Source organism: Sciurus vulgaris (assembly GCF_902686455.1).
Source record: "Sciurus vulgaris genome assembly, chromosome: X".
Classification (NCBI taxonomy): domain Eukaryota; kingdom Metazoa; phylum Chordata; class Mammalia; order Rodentia; family Sciuridae; genus Sciurus; species Sciurus vulgaris.
In genome coordinates this window covers 2,172,051-2,199,477 of record NC_136471.1, presented here as the reverse complement: position 1 = coordinate 2,199,477, position 27,427 = coordinate 2,172,051, and the positions used below count along the sequence as shown (strand labels likewise).

The window sequence follows — 27,427 nt, the reverse complement described above, 5'->3', positions numbered from 1 at the left end:
TGGTGAGCACCGGTCTGCCTACCCTCCCATAGCAGCAATCTGGGGGCCGCCCCAGGCAATGGCAGGAAGGGGTCTGGCACCTGGTTCCCCAGTGCCTCCTTGCCTCAGGTGCCCATAGGGGAACTAGGGGGAGCAAAGGTGATGTCACAGAGAGCAGGGTAGGCAGAAGCAGCCACAGGTGGGACGGAGCCCCCTCCTCAGGACCCACCAGTCCTGCCTGGTCCCATGCTCAAAGGGAGGTGTCTGTGACAGGCACACTGCTCAGGCAGATATTGGGTCATCCTGGGAAGCCAAGAGAGCAGCTTCCTGGACAACCAGTCAGGCCACATCAAGAATTCCCCAGTAGATGCTGAGCACCCAGGGAGGAAGAAAGAGAGGCTGTCTCCCAGGGGCACCATGAGGAGGGCTGCTGAGGGGCTGTAACGAGTGCTCACGTGGAGCTGAGGACAGGCCAGGGGTGGCAGAGGCAGGGAGAGGGGTGTGTGCATCCGGGGCTGGGAACAACCAAGCTTAACCAGGCAAGGACAGGAGGGAATAGAGGCTGGGCCCAGACCCACCAGGACAGCAGACCCTGGGCCTAGGATAATGGGGACAGGAAGAAGGGAGCTCGGCAGCCCAGGCCAGAGGGGAGGCAAAATGGCAGAAGCAAACAGCAGGCTGGAGGCAACTTCTTGGAGCCTGAGGTGTCCTTTCTGTCCCACTCAAACAGCCCTGCCCATCTCTGCCCTCCTGCCCGCCCTCCCAAGGAGCTGAAGACACCCGGCGAATGGAGAAGCCCTAGGGACTGGAACCACTTCTCCAGCAAGGGTGCTGGGAGGGCCTTCTGCTCCTGCATTATCCTGTGCCTTTCTGCAGGCTGTCATTGAAGACCTTGTACTTCTGGGTTAGTTCATCCATCTTGGTGGCTGCAGAGGAAAGAAAAACACAAACAGCAAAGTGAGTCTAGTGCTTCTGGGCCTGGAAAAGGCAGTGTTGGGCAGCACCCACCAGGATCACCTCCTGCCTCCCACCAGAGGCCTGTATCCTTCTTCTCAGACACAACTGAGCGGCAGGGAGGAGCCCCCCTGACCCTCATGGGACTCGAAGCCTGGAGGCCAGACTTCTCCTGTGACCCAGAAACTACTCTGAGTGCCAGGAAAGCAGCTCGAAGTCCTGGGCTGGGTCACACTGACCACAGCATGGAGCCGAGGCTGAGGGCAGTCACATCCTTTCCCCTGCCCACCACCCCAGATCCCAGGGGATGCAGTGCAGTGAGGATCAGGGGCTTGATCTGGTGGATGAAGATGTGTCTGTATTTTAATCAAATGAATAATATGCGTGTAAAGTAAGAAGCCCAGTGACAGAACAGTCCTAAAGCCTAAGCTGAAGAGTGCCAGTCTCTGCTGCCCACCCCACCCTGCAGGCAAGAGCAAGGCACGCGCCGCCCAGCTTGCCCAGCAACTGCATATGCCTCCCCAGCCACCAACTTCAGTTGCCTTCCCCCAACCACAGTTAAATTCTGCCTTCGAGTTTTTGGAACTTATACACAAACCTGTTTCTTCCTCTGCCAATCTGACTCCCCTTACCCCCAGCTTCTCCCTGGGAGGACATTCCACCCTCAGCTACATTTTGCCACACACATTTCAAGGTCATTAACATAGACATTAGGTCCACTGATCACCTGAATTTGTCATCCTCTGCCCATCCCAAGGGTGGTTCTAGAGCTCAAGACTCATGGGTGTGCCTCAGGGTTGATGCCAGAATGGGAGACTTCTCCTTACAAAGCGGGGATGTGCTGGCCACCCTGAACCTTGCCCTGAGGACCTCCCCAATTGCCACCAGTGCTTCCATGGATGCCAGTTGAGAGGGCTTCCTATGGCAATCCACTCCTCTCTGCAGATGGTGTTTTCCCAGATTCCAACCTGCCCTTCCTCTGGGTGGCATCTGCCTTTATCAAACCCTGGCAAGTTTCCAGCTGGTCTGCCTTGCTTTTTTCAGAGGAGCCTGGCTGAGTCCAGTATCAGAGGCCCCAAGGCACCTGATCCTTCCTTTTTTAGGTGGGCAGGTTAGGGAGATGCCAGGGATTGAACACAGGGGTTCCCTCCCACTGAGCTCCATCCCCAGGCCTTATTAGTTTTCATTTAGAGATAGGGCCTTACTAAGTTGTTGAGGCTGGCTTTGAACTTGTGGTCCTCCTGCTTCAGCCTCCAGATTTACTGGGATCACAGCCATGTGCCACCATGCCTGGCCTTGTAAGGCATTACCATCTGGCCTCCAGGGCTGCTCCTGAGGCCCTGCTCGGGCTTTCTCTCTGCAAGCTTTGCCCCCAGGTCCCTGGTCCTGGCACCCCTGGTGGCAGGAGGCTGGGTCCTGGGCTGCATGTTTTGGGTTCCATCCACTCTGGACTTGGTGTGGACACTTGCCCACTTCAGTTCTGCCCCCCAACACTTCCCTTCCACTCTGGCTCTGGAGACGGTTGGCTACCTCCATCCAGCCTCCACGCCTCTGAGCCTTGTGCTCGTTTTTCTGTCCTTTCTTTCCACTCTTAGACACGTGCTGCCTCAGTCTGCCTTTCCTCACTGCTGGCTTTTCAGGCTTGGGTGTCACGCTGGACAAGTGCTCAGTCTAGCCTCTTTTAAAGTTCTCCAGGTCAGACTTCCTGCATGCCCAGGCCTCGTCTCTTTCTGGCACTGGTGTTCATCCCCACCCTGGGAGAGGAGCCTGGTGACAGGCTGCCCCTGCGCCCCAGGGGCCCTGCCCATGTCCTGGCTCCATCATTTTTTTCACATAAGCACAGGCTAGGATCTTGCTGGGGGGCATCTGCCTATATAGCTGTCCCCTCTCTGCAGGCCTGCTTCACCTGCTTTTCTTCTGGAGCAGACAGGCCTGGGACCATTGTAGCAACCCACCATTGTCCCACTACTGCTGCCTTGGCTATCCTGTCCCTGCAGCTTCCCTGTGCACAGCATTAGACAAATGGCTCCCACTCCCTTCCTACCTCCTATGCCTGTAACCATCTTTCTTGTGTTGGTGCCATTGACACACTCCCTCATTCTCAGCATGTGACTCGTGGTAGCACCACTCACAGCAGGTGCGCTCAGCTCCCCATGTGAGCCCTCCCTTTATGCTTGGCTACTGGCGCCCAGGTTCGTGGGGGTGCAAACAGCACAGAAACCAATCCTTCCAAGAGGCATGGCTTGAGGAGGTCGAGACCAAGGTCCTAACATGTATGTTGGGAGACAGGTGAGACGCAAAGGACCACTCCTAGTGGCCTTTGGCGGGTATATGGTACTGGCTCCTTTCTCTGGGCATGTTTAGAGTCTAAGAAAACATCTTCAAGTAAACATCAGGAAGCAACATTGACAAGAGCTGGCAGAAGCCCTGGCTTTGATACCCCAAGGCTACTGCAAGCTCAAGGGTGAGCAGCCACCACCCTGCACCAAAGCATGGGGCCAGGACTAGCACTGCCTGGTTCACACAGCTTAGACATAAAGAGTGAAAAGCCACACCTGCCATTAGCCCTGTTGTTCCCTGGTGACCAGTGAAATGGCATACTGTTAAACAGAGTAGTGAATATTATTATGATAATGATAGTATAGATTATAAGCATTTTACTAATAGCAATTATACAGACGGCAACAAGAGTCATAGTGACAGTGGTGATTAGGATAAATGCTATAAAAATTTTTTAAATGGAGGATTCGGTTGCCATTCAATCAGTATGAACAGACTCCTGAGTGTCTGGTATACATGTGGGAGGCATGTGCCAAGGCCAAGTTGTCAGAGCAGAGAGCCAGCTGGAGAGAACATTGATTGACAGTCTCCAAAGGGAGGGGCTCAGAGGCTGTGTGACCTAAAGCCACTACTTGGGGACACAACAGTGGAAAACATTTCCAGGCAAAGGCTTTAGTTGCTGCTGCCTGAGGTGGTGGATAACAGTGGGGCACACAAGAGACTAACCAAAAATCCTGGAAAGAAAGATTATGGAACAGGCTTGTCCACAGTGCTCTGAAAAGCTCTTGACAGTCTTTAGAAGGCCATGTGCATGACCAGAGGAGATGAACGAAGGTCCTGAGTTCTTCCGTTCAGTTGACCTTGAGGCTGTAAGTCAGTAAAAAGTGCACAAGGAAGATTTGCCAACTGTCTGGCTGAGTATTGATGAAAAACAGAAATCTACAGATCTAAAAGTCCAAAGAGCTCCAACCAAAATAAACTCAAGGCGACCCACACCAAGACATGTCACAACCAAACTGTCAAAAGCCAGAGACCAAGAGACATATGCAAACAAGAAATTGAAGAAGTCAGGCACGGGACACATCTGTAATCCTAGCTACTCAGGAGGCTTAGCAACTTGGCAAGATCTTCTCTTAAAATTAAAAAGTAAACAGGGCTGGGGGTATAGTTCAGTGGTGGAGCACCCCGGATTCAATCTCTAGCACTGCAAATGAAAAAAACGAGTGAAGAAGTTTCTCACATAAAAGGATTCTCAATAAAATTAAAAACTTATTTCATATCAGAAGCTATGGAGGCCAACCAGGTGTGGGGGTACACACCTGTTATCCCAGTGGCACAGGAGGCTGAAACTGGAGGACCGCAAGTTCAAAGCCAGATTCTGCAACTCAGTGAGACCCTGTCTTTAAATGAAATATAAAACAGGGCCGGGGATGTGGCTCACTGGTTAAGCACCCCTGGGTTCAATCCCTGGTACCAAAAAGATGAAGAAGCTATGGAGGCCAAATAATTGTACGTTAACATATGAAAGAAAAAAAAACTGTCAACCAGGAATTCTATATTCAGCAAAACTATCCTTCAAAAATGAAGGAGAAAATAAGACATTTCTGGACCAGCAAAAACCGAGGAAGTTTTTAGTAGACTTTTCCTATAAGAAAACTAAGATAGTCCTTAGGCTGAAAGAACACTAGATAGTAACATCAATCCATGTGAAGAAATAAAGAACTCCGGTAAAATCACTACACAGATAAATATAAAAGTGGATATAAATATATTTTTGTTTGTGACTCTTTTCTCGTAATTTAAAAGGCAATTACATGAAGCAATAATAGAAATCTGTTTTGATAGGCAGGTGATATATAAAGTTGAAATTTATATAAAAATAACATAAAGGAAGGGAGAAGAAGTACCATTAGAACAAAGCATTTGTGTACTAATGAAATCAACCTGCTACAACACTGATTGCTTTAAATTAAGAAATTGGAGTTAAAAAAAACAATAAGGGAATTAAAATGGTGAAGTAGAAAATATCTATTTAACACTAAAGTAAGAGGAAAAGAGAATTATGATCTAAGAATTATAGGAAACAAGTAAAATGGGAGAAAGAAATCCTACCTCATCAGTAATTACATTAAATGCAAGTGGATTAAAAACCCCAAGCCAAAGACAGAGATTACAGAATGAATAAAACATGCCTATCAGTCCCTGAAGAGGATAAACTCAAAGTCACCATATGACCCAGCAATTCCACTCCTAGGTATAGACTCAAGACAACTGAAAACATGTTCAAACAAAGGCTGGCTTTCATAACAACCAAATCCACTGATAGATGACTAGATAAAAAAATGCAGTATATCTACAAAATGGAATAATATTCAGCCATAAAAGGAATGTAGAGCCAGGTACAGTGGCACATGCCTGTAATCCCAGCAACTGGGGAGGCTGAGGCAGGAGGATCATGAGTTCAAAGCCAGTCTCAGCAGCTTAGTAAGGCCCTAAGCAACTCATTGAAACCCTGTCTCTAAATAAAATATAAAAAAGGGCTGGGGGCTGGGATTGTGGCTCAGTGGCAGAGCACTTGCCTCACATGTGGGAGGCACTGGGTTCGATTCTCAACACCACATAAAATGAATAAATAAAATAAAGGCATTGTGTCTATCTACAACTAAAAAAAATTTTTTTAAAGGGCTGGGAATGTAGCTCAGTGGTTAAGCATTTCTGGGTACCAATTCCTGGTACAAAAAAAAAAAAAAAGAATGTAGTATATAGTATATGAACAAATCTTGAAACTGCTATGCTCAGAGAAAGAGAACAGAAACAGAAGACCAGATATTGTATGATTCCATTTACAGGAAATGTCCAGAAGAAACAAATCCATAGAGATAGACAATAGATCAATGGTTGGCTGGGGGCAAATGTGGATTGACTACTAATGGTATGGGGTTTCCTTTCAGAGTGATGAAAATACTCTAGACTTAGCAGTAATTGTTACGCAATTCTGTGAATATCCTAAAAAAACTAGATTGTACAATTTTAAAAGGGTGAATTTTATGTTATAATAAATTATAGCTTAGTAAAGCTGTCACTAAAATTAAGGCTGAGGTGTAGCTCAGAGGTAGTCTCCTAGCATGCCTGAGGCTTTGGGTTCAATCTCCAGCACAAGAAGGCAAAAGAAAAGGAAAAGGAGAGAAGGGAGGGAGGGAAGGACTGACAGATAAATAGACTAATTTTACCTTCTTTCTTTGGGTTTATTTTGCCTTTTATTTATTTATGTTTGGTACTGGGGATTGAACCCAAGGATACTTAACCACTGAGCAGCCCTTTTTATTTTTTATTTTGAGACAGGGCCCACGGAGTTGCTGAGGCTGGCTCTGAACTTGTGATCCTCCAGTCTCAGTCTCCTAAGCAGCAGGGATTGCAGGCGTGCACCACTGTGCTCGGTACCTTTTATTTTCTAATCTCTTTAAATATGGTACTGGTGCAAGGATAGAAAGAAAATCGAAATAGAAAAAACTGAGAACCCAGAAATCCACATATATGGACACTAAATAACTAACAGAGGTGATGGTATTATAGACCAATGGGTAAAGAGTGGATTTCCGTTAAATGGTGCTGAGACAAATGTGTATTCTTATAGGAAAAAATGAAATTAGACCCCCACCTCACACCACACTCAAAAATCAACTCTGGGAAGATTAATAACCTCACTATAGAAGATAATGCTATAAAGCTTTTGGAAGATGATATGTTGAAGTAGGAAAGTAGTCTTCAGTGAGAAACAAAAGACATCCATGAGATAGTTCACATCTGAGAAGTCATATTTATAATATAAAAAGGGGTCAAATCAAGGAGAAAAAGATAAGTCAACCCAATAGCAAAATGAATAAGAGTTAAACAGGCACTTGACATGAGACAACTGCAATGGCAAATATATGCATGAAGTGGTAGCACGCATCTGTAATCCCCACGACCTGGAAGGTTAAGGCAGGAGGATAGCAAATTTGAGGCCAGCCTCAGCAATTTACCAAGACCCTGCCTCAAAACCAAAAATGAAAAGGGCTGGAGATGTAACTCAGTAGTAGAGCATCCCTGGGTTTGGTTCCCAGTACCACAAAATTAATTACTCAATTAATTAAATAAATGGGAAAAAGCAACAAAAAGGGCTGGGGATGTGGCTCAGTGGGGCTCTGCAAAAACAAAAAAGTAAAAAAGCACAGCCCTGTTAGTAATTAGGGAAAGGCACACTACATACCTACCAAATAGCACCCATCACCAAGCCTAAGTAAGGCAAGGGCTGATGAGACACGAAGCAGTGAGATGGCAAGGCAGAGAACCAGGCTCCGAGGGTGACATCTTAGAGAAACTGGCAAGTATGCATGGGGAGAGGTGCTCAGGAACATTCACGGCAGCATTATTCACAAGACATCCTAACTGAAGCAACCCGCATGTCCAGGAAGAGCAGATGCAGTGCCATGCTGGCAGATGGCACCCTACACAGCAGGAGTCAACAAGCCTACAGCCCACCACCTGTTTTTATAAGTAAAAGTTTATTGAAACAGCCACTCACTCATTTATGCATCCTCAACGGCTGCTTTCTTAGCAGCAGAGCAGAGAGGAGGAGGTGCCACAGAGACCATGTGGCCTGCAAGGTCATGAATATTTACTATCTGGTCCTTTACTGATAAAGTTCGCTGACCTGTGCCCCATGGCAATGAAACGAGCCAATTACAGCACAGATGATGTAGACAAATCTCATGAAGAATTATTACTAAGTCAGGTCAGCAGTGACTTTGAGAGGCACATGGCAGCTACAGTCTGTTCTCCACCTGGGTTATGGTGACACAAGTCACCACACAACTGTCCTGGAAATCATCAATTTGGGATAAAGTTAGGTTTGATATGGCACAGGGAAAATATCCAAATCAGTTGATCATTATGGTCCTGCAAATCAAGACTTCCGGAATGCTATTTTTCTTATTAGAAAAAAAAAAAAGCTTTTCTGAATGTATATTTCCACAATTAAAAAAAAAACTTAGAAAAAAGGTTTAATTAAAAATTAAGTTCAGCTAGGCACAGTGGTGCATGCCTGTAATCCCACTTAAGGAGGCTGAGGCAGAGGATCACAAGCTTAAGACCAGCCTCAGCATTTTATAAGATCCTCAGCAACTTAGTAAGACCTTGTCTTGAAATTAAAAAAAAAAAAAAAAAAAAAAGGCTGGGGATGTAGGTCAGTGGTAAAGCACTTCTGGACTCAATTCCCAGCACCACAATAAATACAGATAGACAGACACAAACATAAATAGAAAGATAAACGAACTGAACCACCTCTGATTCCAACACAGAGAGAAATCAATGTCCTACTCATTTCTTTCAAGGGTCTCTTCTAGATTTTTCCTTTAACATTTTACAGTATGCATTCCTCATGTCATTGTAACTAACTCTTTAAACATTGATTACAGTCCCACCATACAGACATTATTAACCAGGCATTACCCAGCATTAGAACTCTAGATTGTTTCCATTTTCACTATTATAAATCCTGCAATAGCATTATCTTCAATAGCAAATACTGAAAATGACCTACAGACTCAGTAATAGAAAATGTTAAGCAAATTACACAAATGCCTGAATGCAATATTTGATAAGTAAAAATGTTTACTAGGAAAACTGGAGAAAGGCATATAATGAAGTTAAAGGAAATGGATAACTATACGTGTTATGATTGATTACATGTAAGTTATAAAAAATTAAAATGACAATAGGAAAAAGAATAGCAGGAAATAGACCAAAAACAGTAACACTGACCACCAGTGGATTGTCATTTATACCTCTGTACATTTCTGGATTATCCCAATTTCCTACCATGAATGTTTTTATTTTATCATCTGTTGAAAGCATTTTTTCAAGGGAAGGAAACATGCATTAGAAAAAGAAAAAATGAAGGGGCCAGTCCCCAAATGTTCCCAAGGGCTAGTAGAGTCCTGAGCCAAGTGGGTGCTAAGCAGACATGGGGACACCTGCCCCTACCCCATCAGCGGCAGTCACATACCTAAGCTCATCACGGAGCTGCTGCTGCCCCAAGAGATCTGCTCGCTCTGCTGCTTCTTCACAGTATCCACAGCTTTTGCAGAGGTATTGGTCACCTCCACAACTGCTTTCAACAGCTGGCATGGGGAGAGGGAGGGAGAAGGACATGCAGGCACTCAATGTTGCTGCTCTGACCTGGAGATAGTATTTCCTGCTTCCCATGCAAGGTCACCCTCAGCAGGTAGCATTCACCCCCAAAACAGCCAAGAGCAAGGGACAGAACTCGCATCCAGAGAGTAACCAATCAAACCTAAGTCTCCTTGCTCCTGGTCCAGTGGGGACACCACACAATCATGTCACTCTGGCAACCCTCAGTGCCCAGTGACATGCCAGCAATGTGTGATATCCCAGCACAAGCAAAGCAAATGGTAGGGAGGGAAAAGAAATGTCCTAAGAGATAAAAGGCCTTTCTGATGAGAGAAGACATCCTGCTGGGGGAGTCTCATGGACAGGCTGGTCTGCGTGTGGACAGTCTTGGAACCTTTCTGTTAAAACCCGAAAATAAGCTGGGCATGGTAGTGCACTCCTATAATCCCAGCAACTCTGGGACAATCACAAGTTCAAGGGCAGCCTCAGCAACTTAGGGAGACCCTATCTCAAAGTAAAAAATAAGAAAAAAAGGACTGAGGATGTAGCTCAGAGGCAGAATTTTCTTGGAGTTCAATTCCCAGTACAGAAAAGAAAAGAAAGAAAGATCACAAAAAGAAAGAAAAATCACGAAAAGAAAGAAAGAGAAAGAGAGAAAGAAAGAAAGAAAGAAAGAAAGAAAGAAAGAAAGAAAGAAAGAAAGAAAGAAAGAAAGAAAGAAAGAAAGAAAGAAAGAAAGAAAGAAAGAAAGAAAGAAAAGAAAGAAAGAAAGAAAGAAAGAAAGAAAGAAAGAAAGAAAGAAAGAAAGAAAGAAAGAAAGAAAGAAAGAAAGATAGATAGATAGATCACGGAACCCTTGAGTCAACATCAGAGTTTTACACATGGCAACTATAGTGATATTAACCTGGAGCTAAAATGCAGAACAAAATAAGTGCACATTTATTTAGTTGGCAGAGCCATATGAGAGTTGTCTCCTGTCTCATTTGAGGCTGGTGGGCACAGACCAGCAAGCATTTGTCTGTCCATCTGGTGCACTGCTTGGTCATACAAGACTTAAGGCACTTGGGTGCACTAGGGCTTAGTGTGACAATGGAGTGAGACCAGTACAGGGCCAGGACAAGGATCTCATACTGAATTAAGAAGACCCAGCACAGGCTGCACAAACCTCTCCAGAGCCCAGGCTTGTGGCTTGGCTAATGCCCCATCCACTGAAGTCAGTGGGTCTCCTGGGGACAACTTCTGCATCAGTTCTCATACCCTCCACTGCACAAGCACGGAACTGTCTGCCCCAACCCACAAAGGGCCCAGGCCTAGAACCAAGAGCCCTGTCATGCCACTGGCTTGGGGAGCCCAAGTCAAGCCCTTTGTAGCCCCTTGTCCCAGCCCTCGAGTCCCTCGTCAGGGGCTGCTGAGGTCCCCAAGCCTGGGACGGCACAAATTCTCAGTGGGAAGAGAAGAGGATTCGCACCTGGCTGCAGGAAGTCAGAGTGTGGTACACGGCTTGGATGATGGGGCCGCTTGGGTGGAGGTGAGGCCGAGGGCGCTGGCAGCACTCCCCCAGCTCATCATCGTAGACTTGGAGGAAGGCCAGGATGAGCTGGTGGAAGTCGGAGACGACCAGGCGCAGCTTCTGGTCTAGGGTACTAGCGTCAGTTCCACCTGCAGCAGCTCCCGGTTTTTGCTGCGCAAAGCACTGCAAAGTCAAAGGGGACAGTCCCTAGAGGCTGCCCTGGCTGAGCTACTGTGAGCAGGTGCCTTAAGCACTGCACAGGCAGGATGAGGAGGAAAGCCTCCAGGAACCAGGAGATGGAGGAGCTGTGCAGAACCTCGGCCCTGCTGCTTATTCTCGTCTGGCTCAACAAAGAGGCCCAGCCAAGGTACACAGAAGCATGGAGCTCAGGCCTGGCACATGGCTGCTGCCTAACGCTAAGCCTCTTAAGGAAGCTTCCCAGATATGGGGGAGCTCAACCTCAGCACCTGCCTCCCCCACTCCATGTGAACTAAGCACCTGCCACCTTCTAGAACCTAGCAGGTCATGTACACAAGTAACCTCACTGAAGACTCACAGCACACTATGCTGGGGGTGACATTATTTGCCCCAGGACACAGACCAGGGTCTAGTCCCCAAGCCCCCCAGCTCCTGGAAATTGATGCCCCTCACCTCTACCCTGAGTGCCTGCAGCTTGGCGGCGCTCTCCTGCAGCTGCCTGGCCAGCTGTGCCACCTTCTCCTCCTCTGACTGGGCAGAGGGGCCGGCCCTGTAAGGAAAGAAAGGGAGACACTTCCAGCCATCTGCCACTGCTGCCATGGGCAGTGGAGCACCCTGTGGGCCACATGCAGGGTCTGCCTTAAGTAACAGAAGGAAGCAGGGTTGGAGCTGGGACAGGAGCCTTCCCTGACACCTACCTTGTCCAGCTGTCACTTTGCTTATCGAGGAGGGGTTGCAAATCCAGGGGCCATGGCTCACACTTGGGGTTCATGAGCGTCCGCAGGTGGGAGCTGGTAAAGAGCTCCCCCAGCAATGCCTCGTTCTTCTCTGTGGTATCCTCCAAATGCTCCTTCAGGCTGGAAAGGCGCAACCCAGGACACACCGTCACTGGCAGAACCCAAGCCCAATGAGCCCACGTCCCATGTGAAAGACCCAAGAGGCAAAAGGAGAGCAGGCAGAAGGGAAGGGAGCAGGGAACCCTCTGCCCAGCATCACTCGTAGCGCCTGCCTGCTTCTGGCTCCTCCAAGAAGCCTGCCCATCTGCATATGCACCCAGGTGCTTGCCCTCCTCCAATGTGCCCAGGTTGTCTTCTCCAAAGCCCACAGCACCCTTTAGGTGCAGTGCCTGGGACCTTGGGCAGCACCTGGGCACCCACATAATGCAGCACACCCTGTCTGTACACTGCTGGCCCCTGACCAGCCAGATGATTCCCCAGAGCAGTGCCCTATCTCCCTCAGCTTCCACCTCCAGCTCCTGGGCCAATAATCAGCCTGTGCTACAGGAGGGAGATGGCAAGATCCCAGCTGGAAAGGTGTCCTGGTCCCTTTCAGCTCCATTCCTAAGACCAAGACCAGCCTGTCAAGGGTGCCCTGCTGGGCTGTGGGAACAGTTTACCTGGAACAAGTGGAACATCCAACATTCAGGCTCTGAACTGCATCCAGCAACTGGGCCATGAAGTGCAGCTGCTTCTGGGCACAGGCACAGCCCTGTACAGGGAAGGTCACACACGTTTGCTAGCTACCCAAGTCCAGGCCCCGTGTAGCTGTTCTGGGTGCCCCATTCTCATGCAGACTTCTGCTGGGCACCACTCAAATGGAAGGACCTGGCCCACCAGCTCACTGTCTGTACCCAGCAACATCTGGGACTATCTCAGAAGTGCTCCCTGCCCAGCCCCACCCAGGGCTGCAATGATACCTGGGACCCCAGTCTGGAAAATGTCAAATGCTGTAGAAACATGCTGCAGTGTGTTTGTCACACAGCCAGTTGCATAGCTCATTGGGTGAGTGTGTGATATGGGACCCTGGAGGTGGCCTGTTCTTTGGCAGGGGACTGGAGGTCCAGTCAAGAAGGCCCCAGTGACCTCATCTTCTCCCTGCCCACCTGCCAGGAAAGGTGGTTGAAATTCCTGTAAGGAGCTACCCCGCCAAGAGTTTAAGGTTTGTGTCCTTCCAGAAAGGCACTGATCCCCAGAAGCAAACAACCTGAGAAGTTATGCCTGCTCCAGGAAGCCCAGAGTAAGCAACAGCACCAGAATAAAAGCTGGGTCCATCTCTCAGATTTTACTTCATTGTTGTTCTGAGGAGCACAATGGAATGAAGTGACCCAGAGAGCATCACTGGCAACTTTCTAGAGTGCCCTACAAGAAGCATTTGTATTACACTACCACATTGAAAACTCAGGCTCCAACAAAAGGGCTGACCTGCCCTGGTGAGGAGACTTGCGGGCAGCTCAGCTCCCCCGCCCCACCCCACAAGCTCCTTTGTAGCTCCATGGATTTGCCTTTTCCAGACAGTTCATGTACATGGAATCACACAGTATGTGACCTTTGCCTGAGTGCTTTCTCTTAGCATAATGTTCTCAAGGATTCCCCCATATAGTTTATTCTTTTAATTCACAGCATTAGGGATTGAACCCAGGGACACTTTCCCTCTGAACCATATCCCCAGCCCTTTTTATTTTTTGAGACAGTGTCTCACTCAGTTGCTGAGGCTAACCTCAAACTTGTGATCCTCCTGCCCTAGCACCCTGAGTTGCTAGGACTATAGCACTGTGTTTGGCTATAATAGTTTATTCTTTATTACTGAAAATCAGTTTATCCATTCAGATGATGAATATTTGGGTTATTTCCAGTTTGGGGCTATTATGATAATATCATTTATATATGTGTTTTGGAGTGTACAGGTGTTTTCAATTCCCTTGGGAGTACAACTGTTGGGGTCGTATGGTTATTCCATGTTTAACCTTTTGGGAAACTACCAGATGGTTTTCCACAGTGGCTGCACCATTTCACATCACCGCCAGCAATGTGTGAGGTTCCAATGTCTCCTCGACTTCACTAATACTTGCTATTTTCCTTTAAAAAAAAAAACTCCAATATATGTGAAGGGCCTCTTATTGTGGTTCTGATTTGCATAGCTCTCATGACAAATGATGCTGAGCACTTTTCCAGGAGCTTATTGGCCATTTCTATGTCTTCCCTGCAGAAGTATCTGCTCAAGATTCTTGGCCCATGTTTGAATTGGGTTCTCTGGGTTATTAATTTGTAAGTGTTCTTCATGGATTCTGGATAAGTCCCTTATAGATGATTTCCAAATACTCTCTCCCATTCTGTAGGCTGTTCCTTCGCTTGCTAGGTGTCCTTTGGTGCACCAAAGGGTTTAATTTTAATAAAGTCCAATTGACCTACTTCTTCTTTTGTTGCTTGTGCTTTTAGTGTGAAATGAATGCCTGGGTTGAAGTGCACATGAAGGACAGCAATCCACAGCAGCCATCGTGCTCATGGTGCTCACATGTGCCCCTCTTTGGCCAGTGAAGGTTCCTAACATTTGCTGGCTCTGGAGTCCCTCAGATGTCACCCTAAGTCTCGGATGGCTGCCTCACTCCCTGCTGTCACAAGGTGTTCCTGGCTCCATTTGTGCTTTTCCTCCCTCAGTCATCACTGTTACAAGTGAGCCATCACTGATCTAGGCCTTTGTGGGGGGACAAGGCAAGTGAATGCAAATAGATTTGTAAGTCAGAATATATTAACACTGATGCTCCTGCTTAAACTTCAGGATTACAGTGTTTGACCAAACCTTCCAATCTTACAAATGTATCTTCCACATCTCAATAATGCCAATGTGATCATCCAGTTGCTTCTAGTTTTCATTCCATACAAGAAATAAAGTCTTGATATATTGTGTTGCCACCCGGACAAACCTTGAAAACACTGTGCTCAGTGAGAAATCCCACTTAAGTGGCACAAGGAGATACTAGTTGAATGGGTGTCAGGGCTGCAGGGAAGAGGAAGAGGCCACTTAGTGGGTGCAGGGTATCTTTCAGGGAATAAAAATGTTTTGGAATTCATTACAGGCAGTGGTTGTACAACATTGTGAATGTATGCACTAAATGCCATTTTTATGCTTTTAAAAATGGTTTAAAATTTGAGTAGAGTCAAGCAGTCCCATACAACTATAATCTCAGAGACTTGGAGGCAGGAGGACTGCAAGTTCAAGGGCAGCCTCTGGAACTTAGCGAGGTTCTTAGCAACTTAGTGAGAGCCTGTCTCAAAATAAAATATAAAAAGGGCTAGGGATATGGCTCAGTAACTTGGCTAAGTGCCCCTGGGCTCAGTCCCTGGTACCAAAAAAAAAAAGTAGAATTTCGACTTGGGAAGATGAATAAGTCCTGGAGATGGATAGTGGCGATAGTGAAAATAGCACATTTTATCTTACATATATGTCAGAATGTTTCTTTTAAAAAGAGTAGAGTCCCTCAGGACTTGCTGGGAAACTCTTAAAAAGTTGTTATAATGGTGGACTGTATATTATGTGCAGCTTACCACAATAAATACTATAAAGACTGAAGAGAGGAGAAGGGTTCCAGGTACAGGTAAGACACAGAGAACACACACCATCTTTTTGGCCCACTGAAGTCCCATCTGTCAGAGCTGGACAGCAGAAGGCAGGGGGCAGGAATTGCAGTCTCTGGACAGTAAAGGCCAGCAGGTGGTTGGGGAGGAACACCAGAATTCAAAGCTATCATTCAGCCTGGTGGAGAGCTCACCAGATGGAACCCTGGAAGGGAGTGCTGCAGAGCAGATGGCCAGAGCCCCAGGACAGACCTTCTAGGGAGTTCTGGCTCAAGGAGCAGAGAAGAGAACCCATAAGGCTCAGAAAGAATGGAAATCTGTCACTCAGACCCCAGGTAATATGGTGGGGGTGACAGAAGTAGCCAGAGAGAAGAGAAATCTGCAGGAGCCATACATAACTCTGATAGATGCCGGGCAAGATGGCACATGCCTTTAATCCCAGCAACTTGAGAGGCTGATCACTTGAGAGGAGGATCACGAGTTCAAGACCAGTCTCGGCAACTTACTGAGACTCTTCAAAAATAAAAATTATGATGGGGAGAGCCTCTGCTCCATTAGAGGTACACAGGGATAGTAGTACCAACAGCACAGGGGTAACCTTCTTACTACTTTTTCCTCTTTGTACACAGACCACTGCACCATGGTTATAGAGAATGGGGAAGGGGAGCCCCAACAAGCTAAAAAAATCATCTCAAAGAGATGGTGGAGAGGAAGGAGCTCAAGAAAGTAACCTCATATATCTGTTTCTGAATGCCTGGGCTGAGCCCCACCTGAGCAGGGGTGGATCTGATTTTGACCTAACAGCTGACTTGGATTACTAAACCAAGGCCCAGGTCCCAGGATATTCACTGGGTGGAGCACCGGCAGGACAGAAGCAAGCAGTTGAGCTGACAATGGGGCCCCAGGGGGTGCTGGACCTTGCTGCCTAAGCCTAACCAGGTCAAATACCTGCTAGAACACACGTCACCATTCTCCACACAATTTAACAAGACCCAGAATCAAAGGAATAGCCAAAATATCCAGGATATGATCCAAAATTACTTGGCACATGAAAAAACATCAACTTGCATGAGAAAAGATGATCAATAGATGCCAATGACAAGCTTACACAGATGTTGGAATACTCTGACCAAGATTTTAAAACAGCCATTATAAAAATGCTTGAATAAGCAACTATGAACATGAACAAAAGTTAAAACTGGAAGCATCAGCAAAGAAGCAGAAAATAAAACAACCATGTAGCAACTTGAGAACAGAAAAACAGAATAAACTGAACTAGAACTCACTGAATATGATTTTTTGGTGATAATGATGTGTCAATGTTGGTTCCTTGATTGTAACAAATGTTGACAATGAAGGAGGCTGTGGGGGCGGTCAGGAGTATGGGCAAATTTTCTGTACTTGTTGCTTAAATTTGCTGTGAATCTAAAACTTCTCTCAAAACATTAAGATTACTTTTTTTTTTTTGCCTTTATCAGTGCACTGAAGTCTACTTATTATAAAACTAAAAGAAACCTGACCGGATAGACTAAACAGCAGAATGGAAAGAAAGTTAAACACAGAGCTACCACATCACCCAGCAATCCCACTCTGTGCCACAAACCCAAAAGAAGCGAAAATAGATTCATTCGAAAACAAGCAAGACCACATAGTGGCACTGTCCACAATAGTCAAAAAGTGGAGACAATTACTTCGAAATTTAAACATTTTAACAGTAGGGAGTGGGTTTCTTTGGCTGGTTGAGACCCCAGCCTAGGAGAGGAAACGTGCACTACCTCCACAGGGACAGACAAGGGCCCCTCTCACCTGTACAAGCTCCTGATCATCTGGTGCACACAGCATCAGCTCATGGCCTAGTTTCACCATCTCTGTTGGAACACAAAGACCCTGTTACTACACCTACCCAAACAGAGGACACCAGATACCCAGGAAGTCACAGAAATGGGGTGCTGAGGCTCTTCATCAGTGAGTTGGTTTCTGCCACATCAGTAGCAGTAGCAGCACCCACAAGGCTGGCCTGAGTACAGAACAGGAGGACAAGGAGGCAAGTGAAAGACATACCCAGTACCTGCTGCTGTGTGGCCTACACCCATTCTCTGCCCCTTTCTGAACAAGTTTCCTTGTGTGAAAATAAGAGGTTGCCTTTAATGCTCTTGCATGTATGGAACTCTCTAACAGTGGATTCTAACAGAGACAGTCAGCTGCCTGAGGAGCCAACAGAGGTCAGGGAACCTCTGAAACACTTTGTGTGCAGCCCTTTCAGAGGCCTTGTGACCAAAGCAAAAGGAACCACAGCACACTGGTTCACATCCTAAAGACCTTTTATGTCATCCTCTCCTGTCATCTTGTGGCAACCTTGGGGGAGTGTCTTAGCTTCATTTTATACATGGGAAGCCTGAGTCCCTGCACAGGCCAGAGAACACCCAGTCACATCTTCCAGGGTGCCCAGGGTATCTTGTAACAATCTGGAATGTGGAGAAAGGCCAAGACATGGAGTCAGAATGCCTGGGGCCAGTGCTTTGGGAGGTCAGTTGCAAGAAGGAAGCAGACAATCTACATGTGAGCTCTCGATCCCCCTGGAAATGTTCTGCAAATGCCAACTGCTCCCCACAAGCACGCCTGCTGCACTCAGCCCTAAACCCACATCCTCCCTGACTCCTTTCTTCCCCTCAGCAAGTCTAGCCAACGCTCCCTCAACTATAAATCCAGGACCTGGCTAGCACCCCCTCCAACCTCTTGCCTGGATCAGTCACTGCAAGAGCCCAGGGCTGGTCTCCATGTCTCAGCCAACATGCTCCTAATCTAAGCACAGTGGCCCCAGAGAACATGCAAAATTCAACATAGGACTGCAGCCTTCCTGAGTAAAAGCCAATTAGGCCTGGTCTAATGTGGCCCCAAACATTCTGGACCTCCTACACTCCTTCTTCTCCCGCCACATCTGCTTCCTGACTCTTCCTCAAAGTTTCCAGGCACAAGCCCACCTCAGGCCCTTTGCACTTGCTGTCCCTTTACCCTAAACACCACTGCTCCTGCTATCACCCAGGCTCATCTTCTCCCTTCCTGCCATCTTTATGTCAACAGGGTCGTGCTTCCCCCAAACACCACAGGCACCACCTTGCTTTTCCCAACTCTGTATAGCTCTTCTTACCACTCCATGCACTGAAAATTTCAGGACCTTCTTGGTTTATTACATAACATGTAAACTTCCTGCATATCAGATGAATTCAAGAACCAGCCTAAGCCAGGCACAGTAGCTCAGGCCTATAATCTACACTACTTGGGAAGCTGAGGCAGGAGAATGGCAAGTTTGAACCCAGCCTGGGCAACTTAGCAAGATCCTGCCTCAAAAAATAAAATATAAAGGACTAGAGACACAGTTCAGAGGTAGAGCACTTGTGGGTTCAATCCCTAGCATGCAGGGACAGCTGTTAGTAAGGACTGTGATCAAGCTTAGAATCACCCAGAATTTACCACCACATTCCACACTCCCATAAAGAGACCTACCTTGGATCTTCAACTCCACCGAGGCCCCCTTCAGTGAGTTGAACTTGTCCTGCAAGGAGGGACAGATCCTGCAGGAAAACAGCAAAGCCAGTCAGGCCTGAAGGGGCTGGAGAATCTCCCTTTCTTAACTGAGTTTTCCATCAGACTGGTGCTTTGTTCCGGGTGATGCACACCCTGTCAATATTTCTAGAGTCTAGAATGAGGGTCCCCCAGGCACTGCTGCACTTGTAGGTAGAGAGTGATTCTCACCAGCGTCCCCAGTGCTCTGACTCACGGTATGTGCGCTCTTAGAATCACCCTGCTTGCTCTCTGATGGGGCTTGTCTCGTAACCTCTTTTTTTCCCTATCATTTTTTGGCAGCAACTGTCCTTAACCTGATTATGAACACAGATAAAAGTAGGCAAAACTCCAGTCCCCAAGTCAGTGGCTAACATTTCACAAAGGCCACCCCAGGGAAGCCTGCAATCACACTGGTGGCCGTCCATCCCAGCAGGGCTCTCACCACCTGGCGTGCAGGCTTGCTGAGAGGCCAGAAGCTGGCTTTCTGTTCAGTATTTCTGGAGCCTAGCACGTTTCTGGGCAATGACCCAGACGACAGTGAGCATGTAAGGAATGAATGACCACCACCTCTGCTATCAGGAAATACCAACACTGAGCTCTTTCCAGAGAAAGATGTTCTGTTTAAAAAAAAAAAACAAAAAAAACAAAAAAAAAAAAAAACAAACTAAATTCGGCCAGGTGAGGTGGTGTACATCTGTAATCCCAGTGGCTCAGAAGGCTGAGGTGGGAGGATCTCAAGTTCAAGGACAGCTTTAGCAATTTAGTATAGACCCTAAGTCTATACTAAACCCTATCTCCAAGTGTAAAAAAAAAGAAGCCAGGTGTGGTGGCACACACCTGTAATCCTACCTGCTCAGGAGGCTGAAAACAGGGGGGTGGGGGAGGCACAAGTTCAAAGCCAGCTTCAGCAATTTAGCAAGACCCTAAGCAACTTGGCAAAACCCTGGCTCAAAATAAAAAATAAAAGACTGAGTTGAGGCTGTGGCATCCCTGGGTTCAATACCTGGTACCAAATTAAAAAAAAAAAAAAACTAGTTCACAGTTGAAAGCAGGAATCAGCCCACAAGTTGGCCTCCAGTTTCTGGAAATAAAGGTTTATTGAGGACTGGGGCTGTAATTCAGTGGTAGAGCACTTGCCTAGCTGCAGAAAGCCCTGAGTTCAATCCCCAGTACTGCAAAACAATTAATAAATCAAGTTTATCAGCACTCACCCAACCGCAATCCTCCAGGAGGGGTCACAACACAGACCAACAACATTGACTGGCCCTTTGCCAGAAAGGCCTTGCTGAGTCCTGTTTTAAGCCATTTGAGGCTCCTATTGTAAAACAATCTACAGTCAATGTCCCAGTTCTTCTGCCCTGGCCTTGACACTGGCACAAAGATAAATGTTGGTCACAATGACCACTCCAGTAAACACCTTGTCTTAAGACAGCAATCTGCTGAGCAGAACAAATCCCACATGCAACTATAACTCATGAAGTCCAGCAACACCCAGGAATTCCACTAAGTCTCCTCCTTTAGTGGGGCAGGTCCAAGTGCTGCACCCCCAACCCCAAGCTCCATGCCTGGTACAGCTGAGGCCTTGGGAGCGTGGCTCTATCTGCTCACTAGGGAGGGCCAAGTGTTTGTCACCACAGAAAGCCCCCCATGTACAGAGAAAAAGCCTCTTCACACAGCGGTAGAAGCCTGGCCTCCACACCACCATTTCCATCATGGTGTGTGTGACCTGCACCCCAGCACTATGGCCTGCTGACTCACAGTGGTGGGAAAGGATGCTGTGACTGGAAAGGATTCAGATACTCCTTCCCTGGGGCCGCACTTGATCCAGGACTACAGCAAGACAGGGCTAGGACCAACTGCCTCAGCTGCATCTTCTGCCATCAGGAAGCACAAAGACAACTCCCAGTTCTGTGCAAATAGGGTTTAGGAAGGAGCAGGGAAATGCTAGAGGCTGGGCTCTATTGCTGGGTTGCTGAGCAATGTCCCTGATCACAAGGGACAAGATGCCAATGGACTGGAGAATAATCACTGCTGGACAACAGCAAATTCCTCAGCATACTCCAAAACAAGCCACAAAAGCCCATGCTGCCTAGCCCAGGAAGGGATTTTGTTACAGTCAATCTTGATGGTGCCAGGAACAGAGTGGAAAGAACTGTGCTCAAGGCCTTGATAGCACCAAGGAAACCTTGACCTCAACAACCAAGGAGTCCACATGGCTCTACCCAACCCCACCTTGAGGGCCAGTGCACCAAGGCATCTATCAAATGCTAGATACAGCTTCGAGGTTCCATCAGAAGAGGGAAAAGCAGCCCGGATGGAAGCCACCTTGGTGCAGCCACGTGCAAAAAAAGCAACAAGAAATTTGGGAGAAAACTGAAATCTGTCCAATCTTCCTTCTGGACCCTTGAGAGGCCTAAGTGCTTTTGCCAATTTGGGATCATAAAATGACATTATATTTCCTTGGCTGCTTCTTAAAATGATTCTGTTTCTAGTATTTAAAGAATTACTGGAAGCATTTGAGAGATGTGACCTCAGCCCCCTACCCATCCCTCTCTGGTCAACGTAGCACCCTGGTTCCTGCTGGTTCAAGCATCTGCCTGGGCCTGATGAATCTGTGTTCTCTCCCTCCTTTCCCTTCCTGGGGCCTCAAATCATACATGGCCAGGCCATCCCCACTAGTGCCTCTCCTCCCAGGTTCCTGGACCAGGTGGCACTGGTCCCTCCAGGACCTGCAATGGCTGTCACACAGGTTGTTTGCCACTCCAAGCCAGGTTCCCGCCATCCTTTCCTGGGGTATTGGTCTCTGTGCCTCCAGCTATTGCTCTCTAAAGCTTCATCTACCACAGAGCCCCCAAAATGCCAATTTTCCCCTGGCCCCATGCCTGCCATACCCAGAACATGAAGTTCAAAGGCCCTCACAAGGCTTTGCGAGGCCCTGAGTAAGCTACACCAAGATGCCGCCTTGGGTCACTGCTGCCCTGCCCTCCCCTTCCTGTTTGTTTGTTTCTTTCTTTCTTTAGTGCTGGATTGAGCCCAGGGCCTTGTGCACACTAGGCAAGCACTCTACCACTGAGCTATACCCCCAACCACCCAGCCATTACCTATTCCTTCCCAGATCAACTGCTAACTGCTCCTTGCCAACAACCACTGCATGCAACTCAGACTCTAGAGGCACACATTATTTCTGCTTGCCACTGGGACCCATACCCACTAGAGCCCTGGATCCTTGAAGATATCAATCTATGCCTGCAGCACCTGAAATAGCACAGCAGTGCATGTGTATCCGTGCACCTGCCAATCAGGCTGCACCCTAGAGGACCTACTAACCATGTGCCACACCATGCTGGAACCAGTGCTTTGGAGATCCAGATAGGATAATGGTCCAAGAGAACAAAAGGCTAAGGACTCCAGCAGGGGTGAGTATGTTCAAATGACTGTAGACTTCCAGGGGAAGAAGAAACGATTCACCCTGGGAACAGGAGACCTTTTTTGTTTTTTGTAATATGGGGGATTGAACCCAGAAGCACTCTACCACTAAGCCATATCCCCAGATCTTGTTCCATTTTATTTTGAGACATGGTCTCCCTAAGTACCCAGGTTGGCCTCCAACTTGTGTTCCTCCTGCCTCACTCAGCCTCCTGAGTCACTGGGATTATAGGCATATGCCACCACACCATGCAAACAGGAAACGTTATAAAAGGAGTTGGAGCTGGGCATGGTGGTGCACACCTGTAATCCCAGTGACTCAGGAGGCTGAGGCAGGGGAATCACAAGTTCAAGGCCAACCTAAGCAACTTAACAAGACCCTTCAGCACCTTAGTGAGGCCCTGTTTTAAAATTTAAAATTAAAAAAGGACTGGGAATAAGGCTTAATGTTAAAGTGCTTCTGGGTTCAATCACTAGTAAAAAAAAAATAAGTTGATAAGGAAATGGGACATGTGAGTGGGCCCTTTGAGGGTGTCTAGGAGTATGTATGACATGCAGTATTAGTAAGATCAAAAGGTTATAAAGTGCCAGGGTGCTGAAGCCTAGGGAGGAGCCTGAGGAAAGGTCTGGTGGAAAGGCAGAGGTTCAAATGTGAAAATGCTTTCTTCCCCTGGCTGTCCTGTTGATATCCTGTGGCCTGACAGGTCATATATGCTGAGTGCAAGCTAGCCCAGGCCCCTTTTTCAGCAGCAAGGGTAGCAGATCACAGACTGAGGTAGGCAGGCCCATGCCTGGCCTCACAAGAAACTCCCATACCAGCAGATGACTGGTACCAGCAGAGAAGTTCCTGGAGGTCATGCCAAATCCCACAAGAGCCTGTGTTTCCCAGGGAGGCTGGGGCAAGGTTCTGCACCTACAACTTTAAGACAGATGCTCAGCCCAGGAACTGAGGGGGAACAATATGTGCCTCAGGCAATAGTGTTACTGAGAAGCAGACATTCACTGCCTTCTGGACAGACCCATTTGCTCCCAGTACACATACTAAGGAAGAACATACACCATGCCACACCTGACCCAAAGGACTGGGAAATTGGATCATGGTACAGAAGGTAGCACGAGGGCCTCCTGGTAAACCTGTCACACAGGCAAAAGCCTGTGCACCCTGGCCTTCCTGGTTCTCCTCTACCACAGATCCAGGACAGTTCATGAATTCAACTTATCCTCAGCTCCCTCGTCTGAGAAGGAGTGAAGTAGTGCATTTCTCAGGTCCCTGCCAGCCCGGAACATCCAAACACGTAGTTAAAGTTGGAAGAGCACTCAGAAGGCAAGCCAAGTTCCCCAGCAAGGTGACAGATGTAGTAGACCAGCACTGCTGAGGCTCAAATAGCCCCCGATTTGTGCTCTGTAGACAACAACCAGCTACTCTCCCAGTCAGCTGAGTTATGAAGCTAGAACATCCCATCTGCCCCAGGTGGGCTGGTGGCGTGGTGGATACCCCATAAGAAGAGAAAGGTTTTACCGTGTACACAACCACTCCAGTATCTCCAAGCGGTACTTCGAGGGACTACAAAGCAGTTCCTTAATCGTCTTTGGTTCTGCGATATAGAGACCCTCAAGGAAGGGGCAGTTTAAGTCCTAAGCAAGGAAAAGAAAAGTGGGAAGCTTTAGGAAGTCTGTCACTGCTGGGTGGCAACGCACTTCTGCCAGTGTGTGTTTCAGACCCATTCCTGGGCTGGCAGCCCAGAGCAGGATGTCCCTGGACACCCCTCTTGCTTTCCTTCCATCTTGCCAGTAGTTGCAAGTCCTTCATCCTCACCCCCACATCTGCAGCAGCCTGCTGCCCCACACCACCTTTAAGTGTGTCCCCTCTGGGATCTGGTGGCAGCAAAACTAGAAACAATGCCTAAAGAGTGGACCTTTAGAGATACTCAGATCTCAGCTCCGGACTATGAGATAAGGGGAGGGAAAGTGAGAGGAAGCACGAAGTCTGTTGGGGAGCTCCCTGATCACTCCAAGCTCCCCAACTATCTGACTTGACAGGTGGTACTGAGTTCGAACATCTGTCCTCTTAGACCGTGCAAGCTCCTTCGGGTCAGGGCCCGCATCCTTGGTCTCTGCACTTGCTTCCAGATCCCAGACCTTGTGCTGGCCATATAGCCCATCTCGTAGAGTGCCTGACTCGCATGCTGGAGGCCCGGGTTCGAGTCCCCAGCACTGTGGGATTGTGGAAATAACAAACAGATCCCAGACCTGGTCTTGCAGTTCTGTGCATGGCACTGACCTCAACTTCACGGCCAGGCATAGGCCTTGAAGACACCAAGAGCAAAGGTCCAGGGAACCCCAAAGAGCAAGGTAAAGCCGCCCCGCGCTGCGGAGTCACAGACCATAGCCCAGACCCGCGACAGTGGCCGCGTGGCGCCGCCGTCACGCAGGGTAAATACGAGCAGGACGTGGACTGGGCCCTACCCAGCCCCCCTCCCTGGGGTGGCTTCTTGGACCCGCAGCACCTTCAGCTTCCCGAACACCTCCACGGCCGCCTTGAAAACGCTGTCGTCGCCATTGTCTTCGCAGTAGTCGTCGCCAGAGCCGCCGCCTACGCCAGCGTCCTGCCGCGCCATGTTTCGCGCTCTGAACAGAGCCCCGCCCACGCCCCCAGCCTCACTCGCCATCCAGGCTGCCAATCACACCACAGCTTCGCACTCTTCCCGCCCCCTCGTCCGTGCACGGCGGAGGCGGGGCCCTTCAGCAGGGGCCCCTCAGCAGGATCTCTAGCATCTGTGGGCCGTCCCCTTTCCCACCGCGCCTTCCTATTGGGCAGCGGCTCCATTGCGTGGGTCTCAGCACCACCCGCGCGGGGCGGGAGGCGGGGCGGGAGGCGGGGCGGGCTGGAACTTGCTCCCTGTTGCCTGTCTGCTGGCATCGCCCCTAGTGGCGACCCTGGAGCAGAACACTGAGAGGCGAGGCTCTTCCGGGAGAGGGCGCTCCTGCCACAGCTCTCCTTGGTCAGAGCTGGGCGGAACCTGGTCCCCAGGAAGATGAAGGGGAGCCCCTTTGGGTGCAGAACGGAACTTGAGCGACCCGTCTCCCAGCGCGGAGTACCATCTCCTGTTTCTCTAGCTCACGCTATGGTTAGAAGTTTTTTAAGTTCAAATCTGGCTCTGGTAACTTTGGACCAGTTACCTAACATCTCGGTGCCTCCTTGCCTTCACCTAACAGGTATAATGAGAAAGGTCACCTCATTGAGTTGCTAATGAGAATGACCTGCGGTAATAATTCCTATGAAATACCTAGGGCAGTGCCTGATTGGTCAAAAGCACCGGATAAATGTTCACTATTATTTTGTTTTTGTTTGGTTTGGTACTGGAGATTGAACCCAGTACCACAGAACTACATCCCTAGACTTATTTTATTTTGTGACAGGGTCTCCCTAGGTTGCTGGAGCTGACCTACGAATTTGTGATTCTCCTGCCTCAGCCTCCTGAGTGGCTAGGATTACAGGTGAGTACCCCCATACCAGGCAAATGTTTAGTATTATTGTGCAAGGCCCTGCCCGCAACTCCTCCCCAATCTACTTTTGACCTTCATGGATGATCCTGTGGTTCATTCCTGTCCTATCCACTTACAAGTTTCTTTGCATCTCTCAGGCCTGTGGAGTCAGGCTGCAGTGAAATTGGTCAGCCCCTCCTCCCCCACAACTCCAAAGCCTCCAGGTTGCTGAATGCCCCCTCACTGGGATCTGCTGACTGGACAAGGCAGGTAGGAGCTGGAGGGTGCCAGGAAGTTGGGAGAAAGCATCAGTAGATAGTCAGCCACAGCCAGCAGCTGTCCCTCATCTGTCCACTGCCCTGCGGTTTCCTGGAGGGGTATGGTGGGGGTATGTCAAAATATCATGCTAAGTGAAATAGGCCAAGCCCAAAAAACCAAAGGCGGAGTGTTTTCTCTGATAAGTGCATGACAACATATAACGAGGGGGGTGGCGGGAAAGAGAAGAATAAGGGAACTTTGGATGGTGTAGAGGAAAATGGGGTGGAAGCGGGTGGAGGACAGAAAAATAGTAGAATGAAACAGACAGTATTACCCTATGTATATGTATGATCACTTGAATGGTGTGAATCTACATCGTGCACAACCATAGAAATGAAAAGTTGTACCCCATTTGTATACGATGAATCAAAATGAAATCTGTAAAAATAAAAAAGATTTTAATAAAAAAAAAAAAAAAGAGGCAGGAAAAGTCAGGGACCTGCTAGTGGGCAACTGCAGTCATCCAAATGACAGGAGAGGGCTCAGTTCTATCCTGGGAGGAAGGAGTGGGCAGGAATAGGGCTAACAGGAAGAGACTTCAGCCTGGCTTTCAGAGGCCCTGACCCAGGCCCAGCTGGAGCACCCAGAGCCTGATTGCTTACTGAATGATTCAAAATTTCAAGCTGTTCTGAAGTCATGGAGATTCCAAACTTGAACTGAAGGGACCTGGGGAGAGGAAGGCCCAAAAGCTCTGACCCGGGGTCCCAGCAGCTGGCAAAGCACCGTAAGGCCCCCTCCCCACTCCACACATTTGCTGCCTTGGGCCCTTTTGGAAAAAGAGAACTGTAAGAGACTTTGGGTTGTTAAGATACTTTTTTACTCCTTTTCCCCTCTTTTTCTGGTTTTGTTTTTCTTCCTTTCTCTTTAGAAAATTTCATTTCAATCACAGCCCCAGCTCAGACATTCAAATTCTTGTGGGTTTTTCTGTGGATCTTTCCTAGGACTGGGGAATTTGGCGGGAGAAAGCACAGCAGTGTGGCTGCCTGCCCCCGCCCTTCCCATATCCTCTGCTCCTGAGGATAGGGAAGAAACCAGCCCCTGTGTATTCTGGAAGAAAATCCCCCTTCTCCACCCAGTTCCAGGGAGCCAGTACACTAAGCAGGCCTTTCCCCGACTCAGCAGCTCTGTCTATGGCACAGGGTGGGGCATGGAGGTATTGTCAGGGTCTGGAGGGGTGAAGACCATCCCA

The 27,427-nt window shown here is 48.2% G+C and overlaps 1 protein-coding gene across 2 annotated transcripts; it reads right to left on the bottom strand.

The window, feature by feature from the left end:
* Positions 1–766: 766 nt before the first annotated feature.
* HAUS7 (HAUS augmin like complex subunit 7) lies at positions 767–25,155 on the bottom strand. Of its 2 annotated transcripts, none has more exons than XM_079123887.1 (10): positions 24,942–25,155; positions 23,954–24,069; positions 18,949–19,016; positions 17,251–17,312; positions 12,489–12,580; positions 11,791–11,949; positions 11,546–11,642; positions 10,853–11,065; positions 9,260–9,374; positions 767–905 (listed from the first exon to the last, which is right to left on the bottom strand). In XM_079123887.1, the coding sequence occupies exons 1-10, from the start codon at positions 25,101–25,103 to the stop codon at positions 835–837; spliced, it is 1,155 nt and encodes a 384-aa protein (XP_078980013.1). In that variant the 5' UTR covers positions 25,104–25,155; the 3' UTR covers positions 767–834. The 2 variants fall into 2 exon arrangements, with proteins under 2 accessions (XP_078980013.1, XP_078980012.1); XM_079123886.1 differs by having other exon boundaries at positions 10,853–11,077; positions 24,942–25,150.
* Positions 25,156–27,427: the final 2,272 nt, after the last annotated feature.